Genomic DNA, 14,748 nt, shown 5'->3' with positions numbered 1-14,748 from the left:
GATGAAAAATTGGAAAAAAAACCCGAAAAAGTCTCAAAATGTTCGTTTCCAATCCGATTTTTTCCCATTCGGGATTCGGATTCGTGGATTAGTAAATCAGCCCCAATGAATCCCTTTCTATCTGCTCTACTTTCTACAAGTTCAGTTACAAATGGTAGCCCCCAAACAACACTCTCTGTTAAGGACAGATCTTCAAAGAAACTTTAGCCAATGAATACACTTACAATGAAAGAAGCCAATGAATACACTTACCTCATCAGAGCCAGAACCGAAAATCAGCAGATCAAAAGGTATTGCTGCGACCATGTCTATTAGAAACCAGCCTTTAAAGTAATGGATGGCTATTTTCGCAGGGTCGCTTACGACCTCTTCATTCTGGTTGACGTAAGTGGTTCTGAAATTTATGAGGATATCAATGATAAACATGATATCTACCATGAGGTCTACGACATTCAGGGGGTTGCAAGAGTATCCACATTCACGTCTCTTCTGCTCCTCTCTGTCATTGAGTAAAAAGGCAGCTGAGTAAGGAGTAAAGATAGCAGTATAAATGACTAGTAACAAAATTAACCAGTCCCATACTGCTTTGAATGGGCTATAGTGCAAAATAGTAAACTTGTTGATGCGAGGTGTTTGAAGTTTATATTCGGGTAGGACATCGGCTCCCAATGAAAGTACCTGTGGAGACATAATATGGGACACTTTAGCTACACTTTCTTATGGATACAAGGATACATGGGAGTAGCAGGCATGTATTATAGAGTACCAGATTTATACATATACTTACTTGTCTACCCTATCACCAAATAATTACTGAAGAATAAATGAATCATACACAATAACCGACACCAGACTATGGAAATGCGTGGAGAAAGGCCGCAGCTGTTTATTTATTCATAAATTAAAGTTTCAATAACTAAAACCAGATATCAACATCTCGTATGTAAATTATATTTTATAATAAACCTTCTTAGCCAGGCACTGTGCTTTCAATGGCCGCCATGCTGAAAAGTTCTGCCATGACCACAGCCAGAACTAACATTTACCTACCGCCAACCGAGAATACACAGCTGCGGTGTAATATATTTATATATAGTCTCGCAATATCGGCACTCACCAAAAAATAAGCGACAATGGCCGGATGCTGATCCACAACAAACAGTCAAAGAAAATACTTTTGAGATGATTGATATGTAAACACACATTGTAATATTATAATAATTGTGTCATTATATGGGTATTGTATACTACACACATGGGGTTAAAGTTTGCTAATTGTTTGTATGCACCAATTGGATAACATCTGTATTTAACTCTGCACCTCACTTCCTATCACTATCCTGATGACGATCCTATATGGATCAAAACGCGTAGATATTATGTGGGAATAAAAGAATTGACTTCATTGCGTTCCATGCCGTGAATGCTTTTTAAGAAATCGGATATATATATATATATATTTTTTTTTTATTATGTACTACGAAAAAAGGGGGTGGATGGGGTGGGGATTTCCACACCCGGCCCTGACCAGACTGCACAGCTAGCCTGGGTAAGCACCTTAAATAACCTTGTGTCTGCTGACTGTCAGGTGGGCTGTGTGGACCAATCAAGTGGGAGCCCAATGTTTCCTATAACTTCACTAATACTGTCCACACAGCCCACCAGAGTCCACACTCAGGACACCAGCTTCATGCCACACTCCCATGCCCAGCCATAGGGGGTTAAACCCCCAGCTGGGCCAATTTTTTTTTACGTGCAGTTCTAATAGCAAGTTCTACATTATTTTCCATTGGAAGACCCATATCTGTTCAAGGATAGAAGGATACCTTTTTTTACATACAGTTCCAATGGCAAGTTCTACATTATTTTCCATTGGAAGACCCATATCTGTTCAAGGATAGAAGGATACCTTTTTTTACATACAGTTCCAATGGCAAGTTCTACATTATTTTCCATTGGAAGACCCATATCTGTTCAAGGATAGAAGGATACCTTTTTTTACATACAGTTCCAATGGCAAGTTCTACATTATTTTCCATTGGAAGACCCATATCTGTTCAAGGATAGAAGGATACCATTTTTTTTTTACATACAGTTCTAATGTCAAGTTCTACATTATTTTCCATTGGATGGTCCTTTCTGTTCAAGCATAGAAGGATACCTCTTTTTACATACAGTTCTAATGTCAAGTTCTACATTATTTTCCATTAGAAGGTCCTTATCTGTTCAAGGATAGAAGGATACATACATTTATTTAGGTGCAGTTTTAGTGTAAAGTTCTACATTATTTTCCATTGGAAGGTCCATATCTGTTTTTGAATGGCATCTAGGAACAGCTACTGGGGTCTTTGAGCTGTGCAGCCTCACAGGGCACCATGTGGAAATGATGAGCTGGACTAGCCTTCTTATTTTTATATACTCTCACATACACAACTCGGATTTACTGGATATTATTAAATTTTCTGTCAGTATGCATTAAATTGAAAATATTATTTCAAATGGGCTTAAAAAGCCTAAATAAGTCTGATTTTCTAATTGCCAATAGACTTTCACACATACAGTATATTGTACAGGGCACTGGCCCTAAGGGCATCTGTTAGCTAAGATTTAAATGATATTCACATGATGATCAAAAGTTTCATTTACCATTAGCTCACCGCAAATTTAGATATAATCGTCTGATAAGAATTTATCTTCCATCATTTTTTCCTTGTAATGTAATGTAATTGCTACTGAAAGCAGTATCTGTTTGTCCTTTGCTATTGCATGCAGCGCTGGTTCTGATTACATGTTCCACTGAAACAATGTGAAGGACTAGTCAGTTCTCATTTCCCGCACTGTCTTCCATGTTGTGTGATTAACAGACCCGTAAATAGGGAGCATCACAGGCGTGTGAATGGCATTTTGGCAAGCCGAGTCTTCGCTGGAGGACAGGTGGCTACTGCAACCTTGTTTGACGGTACATGTAGTCATAATAAGCAGTGCAGGAAATATACAGTAAGTGATCAACCTATTTCTGTCCTTTCGAGCAATGTGGCTATTGATGTTCTTGAAAAAATGACCTCCAAAGAGGCAGGCAATTGCACAGCACACATCTGATTGATCCAAATATATGTATGTTTGCACATGTATATGTTAACAGCATCTTTGTGTACATTCTGCCCCAGAAGATAGTTCATCTGACAATGGAGCCCAAAGCTGGGCGTACAGGCTTTGCCCCAAATGGGGTGATCCAGTCATAAGCCCCCAGTGGAAAACAATCAGAGAATAATAGGGTCCTGTGCAAAAGGCAGAATCAATAGGCAAATGCAGCCCTCGCCAGATTGTTAAACTTGTCAAATAGTTATGTGACTGATCCTTGGCCAGAGACAGGTAGGGTAGACAGTTGGTTTGGTCCTACATATGGTGCCATAGACTACTGACTAGGTATGGAGTCAGCAGCTAAAATCAGACACTGTATGGCCAGCTTTATGAGATGGAACTGAGCAATGATAAGGAATCATATTCATGTAATGCTTGTACATTATCCTGTCTCTTTAATTTTCCCCTTCTTCCATATCACATGTGACTGCTGCTTTAGTAAAGTATCTCAGCCTTAACCCCTGTCTGAATGTTTCATAAACTCCATTACAACAGCATTCAGTTTCACTCTTGCCGAGCGGCGCCAAGCCAGCTTGTGTTCTCATTCTGTGTCATTCTCAATTTCTGTTCGACATATTCTTCTCTGCTAATTACAGCTCCCTTCACTGCAGTTTTCCTTTCTGCCAGCTTGCGTAGAGCAGACTGATGGCTCCTGTGATGCGCTGATCCCTACCCGGCCTTTTCTCATAGTACAAATGCATGTGATGCAAATCAGAATTCATTTTCTTGTTTGCCATTCAAATATTGGGCAATTGCAATCTCCTTCTGGTGTGTACTGGTACCTCTGGGGCACATCTGTTCCAGACAACCCGGTAAATGCTCCCTCTTTATATTCCATTTCTACTCAACCCCCTACTGCCATATAAATACTTGCGCATAATATCATATCATGTGCATAATCAGGCTTAACTCTCTTTTATCAGTTATTTTGACCAATGTGCCAATTCTAAAAAGCATCGAAAGGGTTTCCCTGTAAACAAATACCATAGAGCTCAATTACAAATCAAGTAGTATTTATAGGCCCAGACTGGCAATCTGTGGGTTCTGGCAAATGCCAGGGGGTTGCTGTAAGACACCATAGACAGTCACTATTTATTGTACCGATGGGGGGCTGTTTGGGCCTCTGGAATTTGAATTCCAGTCCAGAGCTGCTCATGCCTCTGCTGATCATTTTGAAATGTGGAAACCTGCAGCAATTCTATGTCAAGGGAAGGGTACAAAGTACCCTTCATCAGCGTCGGACTGGGAACCCAGGGGCCAACCAGAAAACCTTAACCCCTAGGCCCAGTTTCCAAACTATTATTCCTCCTTTCCTCACCCAACCTCTTTATTCTCCTTGTCTCTTTTATTTACATGCTAGCATCTGCTTTTCCATCTATTTCTCCTCTTTCTTCCCATTCAGAAATAGGGAATGACCACGAAACAGGCCGAATTTTCAGGAGCATGTAATAAATGAGCCCCAGCGTATGTACAATTGTGCATCACAGTTCCGCAGAAACATTTATAATTCTAGTTGTCCATCTCATTTTCTTATATCGAAACAAAAGGACAAAAACTAGGCAACTGAGATGAAAAAATAAAAATATACATGGGAAGATAAAGGAGGAACAGAGAGTGGAAAGAGAAATACAAAAATGTAAATATTAACTTAACAGTGCAAAAATAAATGCTGACTGGCAAAAAAAAAGTTTTCCTTGGGAGTATTATTATGTAATAATTCACTATAGGAATCAATATGTCAGAATCACATTACTTACAGTATGCTATTATATCTCATTCTGCTTCAAAAAAATAACATAATATTAAAGCCACCTGAAATATGAGCAAAGCACATATATTTTATTATGTTACATATAAAAAGAGAACATTTTGTATTCAGTGGGTAATTTTATACTTTTCAGCAATGTCTTTGACTCTGAATGTCTCTTTGCTTCCGGTGGCACGCTTTGCTCTCAAATGCAGAGGGACTGCCGCTCAGCATGTTATTTATACAGTCGGCCTTATGGGGCAGATCTTTCTAAAGCTTCTGTATTAATCTTAAAGCTCTTGCTGGATCACATCCATTTACTGTACAACACACACAGCTCTTCCTTGGCCAGCACTGCACTGGGAGAAGAACGACACGTTTGGAAGACTAATTTCACATTGGCTACACCAGTAGAACTGAACGTTAATGGGAATGATCCGAAAAGCATTGTGTTTCTGCCAGAATACATGAACTATTGTTGGTAGAAATGTCTGAAACCTCAGTTTTGTCTTTCTGCCATCCAGCACTCATAGTCCCAGATGCAGCACTTTAATGGTTGATACAGAAAGCAAAAGAATATGCAGTTTTTCAGATTAGGGTCATAAACGAAGTTGTTTGGATCAATTTAAGCCTGAGAGTCTCTAAACTGCCCTGCAGGGTATTAACTGAAGTGGATCACCTTTCCTATTTATTTTATGATACAAGACAAGAATGGCTGCCCCTGACTACCCACACAGTATAATATCTAAGGTGACATTTTACAGTCCCCCTCTATGGCCAATCTAACATCAGTAGTTATCACTAAGGTTACAGTTGATTTACCTGCTAGAAGCAAATTTGGGGTAAGCCTCATGAGGCTCTATAATAAATAACCCAGCAGTTGTGTCTGAGTAAAGGTGGCCATACACACTAAGATCCGCTTGCTTGGCGAGGTCACCAAGCAAGCAGATCTTCTCCCGATATCCCCACCTACAGGTGGCCGATATCGGGCTAATTCGGTCATTTGGCTCTAGGGCCAAATGATTAAATTAGAACAACGGGTATAGGTGTCCGTCGGTTCGGGGACCGCATCAACGAGCTGATGCAATCCCTAATCTGACTTATTTTTAAACCTGCCAAATCAAGATCTGACCGATTTCAGACCAAATGTCAGTTGGGTCTTTAAAGTGCCCTGTAGTGCCCATACACGGGTCGATAAGCTGCCGAATCGGTCTAAGGGATCGATATCAGCAGCTAGAATCGGCCCATGTATGGCCACCTTAAGGTTTGCAATCAAGTTGGATAACTATTTCACAATATAATATGAAGAGGAAATGTCATAGATACAACTAAGCACTGAACTGTATTGGTTTAACAATAGGGGGGGGGTTTGTGCGTATAATTTTGTACAAATTTATCAAAGAGATCAACTGGTTATGGTATGGGAATTAGTAGCGGAATGAGTACGTTTGCATGGTGAGGTCTAATTATAAAGTACTGAAGTTGAACAAACAGTGAAAGTTTGAAAATATCAACAGAATTTCAAGCTTTGCCTGATGTTCAAACAGAAATTTTCTGAAAATTTCAATCTAAAAATGTTTTTAGAATTTTGCCCTATTGAAGCTCACCAGCTTGGACAAAATGAAATTCAATTATTTCCTAAATACATTGGCAGAACTGCTATTGGACAAAATGATAGAAAAAAATCATTGATATTTAACTACCCGTTGAAAATTCTGTCAAAATGGGATTTCATTGACATTTTACTATTTTGACAAAATTTCCAACAACTATTTAAGTATCCATTCAGCTTAGACACACATTTTTAGAAGCATTATATATTAGCCATTATAATATATATGTATATAGAGTGTATATACAGAGTATAAGAATTAAGATCTCAAATTTTTCCAGAATTTATCAATTGAAATTGAGAAATTCAGATGGGAGGTGTATTTTCAACAGTCATATTTTATTTTTCAAGTTTGTAAAAATAAATGGAACTATGTGATTTCCGTGATCTACTTTTTTTACGATTAAAGTTTTTCTGTATAACAATCGAGAAAAATCACAAAAAAACTCACTTGAGTTTAATTTGAATTTTGAAGTTAAGAAATGCTTCTCACCATTTCCTAAAATCAGCAAGAAATATAATAATGGTTATTTGTTAAACCAATTTATTATCACAATTTTACTACAACAGCATTTTCCCTTTATGTACAAAGTAATAGATCTTTTTTATATCTTTCCTTAATTTATGTCAGTTTATTTTTCCCTACCTTTTCTCCAATAATAATCAGTTTACGTACAAATCCCTGCAATCTGCAACACATGATATATTTTATTTCACAGTCACTTCTTTTAATTCCTCACAAATATCTTGAGCCATGCTGTATTTACAACTACTGAGCCAGGACTCTTATTAAAATCCTTCTGTTAAATAAAGACATTACATTGATAAATGTGAAAAAAGGCAGCTTTTCTGGCAGCTCCCGGGGAAGTTCAATGTTTTGCTTTTCCAGGTCACTGCCAGATATTGATCAAGTCAAAATGGAAGCCATTTTCTTTCACTATTTATGGCTCTCCATTAGTTCCGATGATTAAAGAACACCCTGAAGGTGATTTCTCACTTATCCCAACAGCTGACTGTTTCAGGATGTATTAAGTTCAATCTCAAAACTTTGTATTATAGCAGTTCTTTTCTAGTATGTTATATGAAAATTAAAGAAAAAGAAATCAGTGCTGGGCTATGGAGTTTTGGTAAACAAGGCAAGGGTGGCTATCTGAGCTCCTCATGAACAACATGAATTGTGAGGACAGACAATACAACAAAGAGTCGCCAAATAGTATGCTGATGTGCACACCATAAACATATTTTCTGTAGAAAATATATTATAGCCTTTTAAATAATGGCTAATATGCCCCCTACTGTGGGGATATAATGGCTATGGCACACACAATATATTTTTGGTATATTTCAGCCATTAACAGCCAAAAATTCAAGGTTTACGTGTTCTTTTCATTGTCATTCCATATTTTAATTAGTTTGCACTTTTTCCATTTGCATCTTTTAATAAGTAACTAGACATGTGTGGTTTTAGTGGAAATTTTTTTCATGCTTTCCAAAAACTCTCCAACCACTAAAATCAGAATGTTGCTAAATGCGCCTCTATGTGCAAAAAATATGAAATGTAAACCTTGGGTATCTAAAAGCTTGTGAGATCATGTAGAAGTCAGTGGAATATGGCCTAGACAAAATGTATTCGGTATTTCAATTCAAGTTTTTTTCATTTTTTTTGAGAGCTAGCAGACCCATTGAAAATAATGGGTGGAATAGGAACTTGATGAGTTTTTTTCCACAGTTTCAATATTTGGATAGGAATTTTTCTAATAAATAAGCAAAACATCCTAGCTTTATTCAAATTGAAAAATTGCTAAATAAGCCTTCCTGTGTTCAGTTGATCCAAGCCCTGTATTCCCCAAACGGCACGGATCACAAACAGATGCATCCCTACTAATGAGTCCCTCCATACCCCTTAATGTTACCTATGGGCCAGGCTTATAAATAAGGAGGAGTTCATTATATAGAATCTGATTAAATATTTACTCTATTGAGTCGAAGAGGCAGGATCCAGGGAAAATGAAAGTGATTACAATTTCGCAGTCATAGTATTTATCCCACGAATGAAGGAAAACTGCAGAGATTTCTTAATTAAAACTACAGGCACTACAATATTTATACACCACCATTACATGATAAATTCTCTTTAGCTCTGCTTTATTAAAAGAAAAGAAAATATCCATATCCACTACTCAAAGACAGCGCTCAGCTGCATCAATCATAGTCCGGCGTTAATAATTCACCAGTTTCAATGTCTTGAGCTTACAGGCGAAAAGGCTAATACGCCACTATGGCTGCCACGGGTTTAATTAATGATAATATAGTTATTGAGCAGCTCTTCTAGAAAGCATTTGTAGCTACACGTTTCATTTTATAAAAGAGGAAATCTGTCCCTAATAGGGAGTGGGTATTCTTGCTAGACAGTCATGCTTGTGTTATCGATCAGTTGGAATATAATTCCTTATATGCATTTTTCACTTTTTCATTTACAGAATATTTTATATACATTCATTAATCTCTTTCCAGTGCATTTTATCACATACCTATACAAACCTATACACCGACATACATAAAGATCTACATATACATGTATAAATATCCATATAGTAGTGCAGTGAGGAATTCAGGGACTTCATAATAAACAAAACATAAACATAAAACAAAATATATTTAATTTTCAATGTTTTGGTCACTCTGCAGCTTGAGAAAAATCCCCCAGTGTGACTAAAGTGTTGACAAGTAAATATTTGATTATTTTTCTTCTTTAGTACAAAGTCTTTGAGACTGATTTTTTTCACCTTATTATGAAGTCCGTGAATGTGTCACTGCTCTACTATATGGATATATTTTCTACCTGACAGCAATGGGATATTTATTGGTAGGGATGTAGCGAACCTAAAATAAAAAGTTCGCGAACATGTTCGCGAACATACGCCAAAACCTGCAAATATTCGCGAACTTTGCGAACCCCATAGACTTCAATGGGAAGGTGAACATTAAAAACTAGAAAAGCCATTTCTGGCCAGAAAACTGATTTTAAAGTTGTTTAAAGGGTGCCACGACCTGGACAGTGACATGCAGGAGGGGGATCAAGGGCAAAAACTTCTCTGAAAAATACTTTGTTGGCACAGAGTTGCACAAAAAACGCAAGCTATTCTAGCGAAAATACGCGGCTTTTTTGCTATGTAGCGCTTAAACACCATGAAAACAGGATTTGCGGAAAAACGCCATGTGTGACTTGTGCGGCGTATTGTACAATACTTTTGCGACGATAATAAACGCGGTGGAAAACGCGGCACAAAGCCAAACTGCGAACATACGCTGAAAGTTCGCGAACATACGCATTCGCAAACACCCGATGTTCTCGCGAATTTGTTCGCCGGCGAACTGTTCGCTACATCTCTATTTATTGGATTTATACACTTGGATATATATATACACACATACAAAACTACTTGTTGATCTTGAAATCACAATAGCCTTGGATACTATGCTTGTTCAAGAACTCATCCAGGCCACTCTTATAGGCATTAACAGAATCTGCCATTACCCCATCACTAGGGAGGGCATTCCACAGCCTCACTGCCCTCACCGTGAGGAACCCCCTACCCTGCTTCAAATGGAAGCTCTGTTCCTCTAATCTAAAGGGGTGACCTCTGGTGCGCTGATTGTTTTTATGGGAAAAAAGAACACCCCCCATCTGCCTATAATCCCCTCTAATGTACTTGTACAGAGTAATCATGTCCCCTCGCAAGCGCCTCTTTTCCAGAGAAAACAACCCCAACCCTGACAGTCTCACCTCATAGTTTAACCCTTCCATCCCCTTAACCAGTTTAGTTGCACGTCTCTGCTCATTAATATGCTTCTTATAACTGGGCCCAAAACCGCACTGCATTATCAAGATTCTGAACTCCGCCATATTCATTTGTATTTTTTAATATACAGGTATTGGATCTATTATCCAGAAAGCTTCTAATTACAGGAAGGCTATCTCCCGTAAACTCCATTTTATTCAAATAATTAACTTTTATATAAATAATTTCCTTTTACTCTGCAATAAGGAAACAGTACCTTGTATTTGATCCCAACTAAGATATAATTAATCCTTATTGGTAGCAGACCTGTTTTTTGGGGTTTACTAAATATTAAAATAATTTTTAGTGGAGGGGAGGCAATATATGCCGAAGGCATAGAGGTGGGACAGGCAATATATGATTGACAGCTCAGATTTTTAATTACTTTTACTTTCACTTTTTAGATATCACCTAGATGCCAAATGCATAAGATTTTGGGGTGATACAAAGCTTGCCTTAATAACAGTGTTCACAAAATGGTGCCTGCCTATTTGCTGTGATTGTGAATTACAAGACTGAAGGGGAAAAAAAATGAAACATTTTATATAGTGTAAGTAAAGTTTATTTTGCTAAACTGACGTGATAGAAAAGGATGTTGCATTATTTTTTAGGGTGACAGGTCCCTTTTAAATGCTGCCATTGGGCCATTTTCTGAGCCATGAACAGTAGAACTTATCAACCCCCAATTTGTGTCTGGAATTTATACATCTGCTTAGACTGTAACATCTATGGGATAAGGACTCCTGCCCTTCCTTATCGCTCTTTCTCCTGTACTACAGGTATGGGACCCGTTATCCAGATTGCTCGGGACCTGGGGTATTCCAGATAAGGGATCTTTCCTTAATTTGGGTCTCCATACCTTAAGTCTTCTAAAAAATCAATAAAACATGAATTAAAGGATTATTTATATCTTAGTTGGGATCAAGTACAGTACTGTTTTATTATTACAGAGAAAAGGGAATCATTTAACCATTAAATAAACCCAATAGGGCTGTTCTGTCCCCAATAAGGATTAATTATATCTTAGTTGGGATCAAGTACAGGTACTGTTTTATTATTACAGAGAAAAAGGAATCATGTAACCATTAAATAAACCCAATAGGACTGTTCTGCCCCCAATAAGGGGTAATTATATCTTACTTGGGATCAAGTACAGGTACTGTTTTATTATTACAGAGAAAAGGGAATCATTTAACCATTAAATAAACCCAATAGGACTGTTCTACCCCCAATAAGGGGTAATTATATCTTAGTTGGGATCAAGTACAGGTACTGTTTTATTATTACAGAGAAAAGGGAATCATTTAACCATTAAATAAACCCAATAGGACTGTTCTGCCCCCAATAAGGGGTAATTATATCTTAGTTGGGATCAAGTACAGGTACTGTTTTATTATTACAGAAAAAAGGGAATCATTTAACCATTAAATAAACCCAATAGGGCTGTTTTGCCCCCAATAAGGGGTAATTATATCTTAGTTGGGATCAAGTACAGGCACTGTTTTATTATTACAGAGAAAAAGGAAATCAGTTTTAAAATTCTGAATTATTTGATTAAAATGGAGTCTATGGGAGATGGGCTTTCCGTAATTCGGAGCTTTCTGGATAATGGGTTTCCATAACCCAATGTATTACTATTTGATGCAGAAAGCTCAGCAGAATTCTAACAAAGCTTTAAATAGTACTGTACCTTAATTGTGATGAAATACGTACAAAGTGCATTTAGCTTGTATGGTAAATATATAAATCACACATAACAATACAGTGACTAGGAAACAGAATAAACACGAAAGGGGGGAAAAAAACCCTGATTCTCTAAGGAAATTGCTCTCGTCCAGGAATTTCTGTATAAGTAATTTTTTTTCATCTGTCAGCTAGTAGTGACAATATGCTAATGAGAATCTATATTTAATTAATTAGCGTGACAACTCTAATGAGAACTTTCTACACTTGTTGAATTAATTGTCATGTTTAAAGAACTGTCACATTTGGAACCATGATGAAAATGAAAGACCACAAACCGTTCACATGGGAAATGATACTGCGACAAAAGCTTATGTTGGCACCAATAATGGGCCCTAAAGGGATAGCAAACATTTAGCCAATCAGCATTGTACGTGGTGGCATCTCTGCGCTTTTTCCCTTTACGCAGTTATTAATTAGCTGTTCATCATATAAATAAATCCAATTAGCAGGGCTGTATATAGGTCCGGTGCCACCTTCACCCTCAGGCACCCTCAGGTTAACACTACATGTGACGTCATCAGGGGCGGCCAATCCAACCAGGCACCCTAGGCAGGGCCATCTCGCTTGTGCTTAGGCTCGCATGTGCAGTTCCCACGGGCAAGGGGGATCCAATGCGTCACTGCCGCCACCACATAATGACAAGCGGCGGGGGCAATGACAAAGGAGTGCAGACTAAGGGGCACATTTACTAATCCACGAATCCGAATCCCGAATGGGAAAAAATCGGATTGGAAACAAAAATTTTGCGACTTTTTTGTTGCTGTCGCGTTGTTTTGGATTTTGCGCGATTTTTTAGTCGCTGTCACGATTTTTTCGTATTGTGCAATTGTAAACGGCGGAAAAACCAATCCGATTTTTTCTCGACTGTGACGAAAAAGTCGTGGAAAATAAAGTCGTAACGGCTACAAAAAAATCGCGGGACATACGAAAAAGTCGCAAAAATACCGATCATTACGAAAAAATGCGTTCGGACGCTTTCGGTCAGTTCGTGGATTAGTAAATCTGCCCCTAGGGGTAGGCAGGAGAGGCTCCTACCTGGTGCCCCCCAATCATTGCGCCCTAGGCAGCTGCCTCTTCTGCCTACCCCTAGTTCCGGCCCTGGGCGTCATTGCTTTCATGTCTTTGCTCGCCCTGTACACCCTGAACCACCCCTACACCCTTATCCCCCCACTCTGCCGTTTCATCTTGTGATGGCTCGTGGGCTTTTTTTATTTATTTTTTTCTATTATACAGTATATGCACCCGAGGCCAGCCCCTAAAGCTGCCACCCTAGGCACAGACCCTCGGGTGCCTATATATAACTAAGTCCCTGCCAATATGTCGTTAGAGCACCTCAATGTTTCAATGATTTGTCACGTGCCAAAGCTATGGCCCATTTATTTCCAATTATAAGATTCTTTCCTGTCTCTAAATCAGTGTCCTAGGGAATTCTAAATCTTTTTTGAAAATCTGCAAACCACCTAATCTAATATAACATTCACAGCAATCTTGTTATGGGTCAGAGTTGTTTTCTTAAAGCAATATTGCTTAATAAAACTTTTTTTTTTTTTCAGGTCCCGCGGCTGCATTAAAATGCAAAATAATCCTCCAATGAGAATCCAAGTTGATCTGTGTAAATCTGGCTCCATGTTCTTTGTTTCTGCACCTGGAGTTGGGAGCATTAAGCACAGTTTCCCAGCACTGAACAAGAACTGAACAAGTCACCATGTCTGATTTCATTTTATATAATGAAGCCAAAATGACATAATATTCTCTATATGTAAGATAACAGCAAGATGCCTGACATAAAGCTGGGAATCGGCATTCTCAATAGTGAATTCACTTACATCTATAATGAAGGGTTTAGTCTGTAGAATTCTCATGTGACTTCTTTTCCATATGCAATTAAGTTTTTTGTCAACTTCTATAGAGAACTACGGGGTACAATAAGAAAGCTTTACAGTTAGAATTAATATCCCTTTAATATTTCTCTGGTTTTAAATGATGATATATGGAGCTTTGATGATTATACAGAATGCAGACAAAGTAGCAGCAAGAAGTCAGTCTCTCTCACACCAGCTGTACACTTATAGTCCAAATTACTCACATAAATGGCATCTAAACCTCCGTAAAACTCTCTCCCAACTCTAGTTCTCTAATGTGAATGACCAAAAACATAGTTAAAAATATAAAGGAATTCACCAATGAGAATGCTGCTATGTTAGACACCTTATATATGGAGATCAGTGCTTTATCTTCTGCTTGATATTATACTGTAATCAAATACTAATGTGTTCTGATATAGTAAATCTGTGCTTAAAGCTTCCATCTCCAGTTGCAGGAACTAAGAACATGGAGCCATATTCTCACTAGAGGAATCTTCTGCATTTTAATGAAGCTGCTTTAAGAATGAAACCCTAATATAGCTGGACTATAGTTTCCACCATGCTTCTACCATAATAATATTATAAATATTGGGATTTGTAGTCCAGCAGAAACTGAGGAAACTCTGGATAAACAAATTTCCAGTATTTCCACCCTAAATTGGTTGCTTTAGGTGCAACTTCTGTTTATTGGAATAGTGGTTGGATGTCCTGGGCATGGCTTGTAGTGTCAAGGTGTGGTCTATAAGGCTTTGATTTTCCAATGAATTATGTTGGAAGGTATGACTACTAATGCGT

General features: G+C 38.0%; 1 protein-coding gene across 4 annotated transcripts in view; it reads right to left on the bottom strand.

The window, feature by feature from the left end:
- The window catches only part of kcnh7 (potassium voltage-gated channel subfamily H member 7), a 235,827-nt gene that overhangs the window by 57,330 nt on the left and 163,749 nt on the right, over positions 1-14,748 (bottom strand). For all 4 annotated transcript variants that reach the window (XM_031893163.1, XM_031893164.1, XM_031893165.1 and 1 more), the window contains one exon: positions 253-678. In XM_031893163.1, coding sequence (XP_031749023.1) covers positions 253-678 — 426 coding nt within the window. The remainder of the gene's footprint in view (positions 1-252; positions 679-14,748) is intronic.

The sequence above is a fragment of the Xenopus tropicalis genome, chromosome 9 (genome assembly GCF_000004195.4).
Source record: "Xenopus tropicalis strain Nigerian chromosome 9, UCB_Xtro_10.0, whole genome shotgun sequence".
Classification (NCBI taxonomy): domain Eukaryota; kingdom Metazoa; phylum Chordata; class Amphibia; order Anura; family Pipidae; genus Xenopus; species Xenopus tropicalis.
This window is presented reverse-complemented; position numbering and strand designations above follow the sequence as displayed.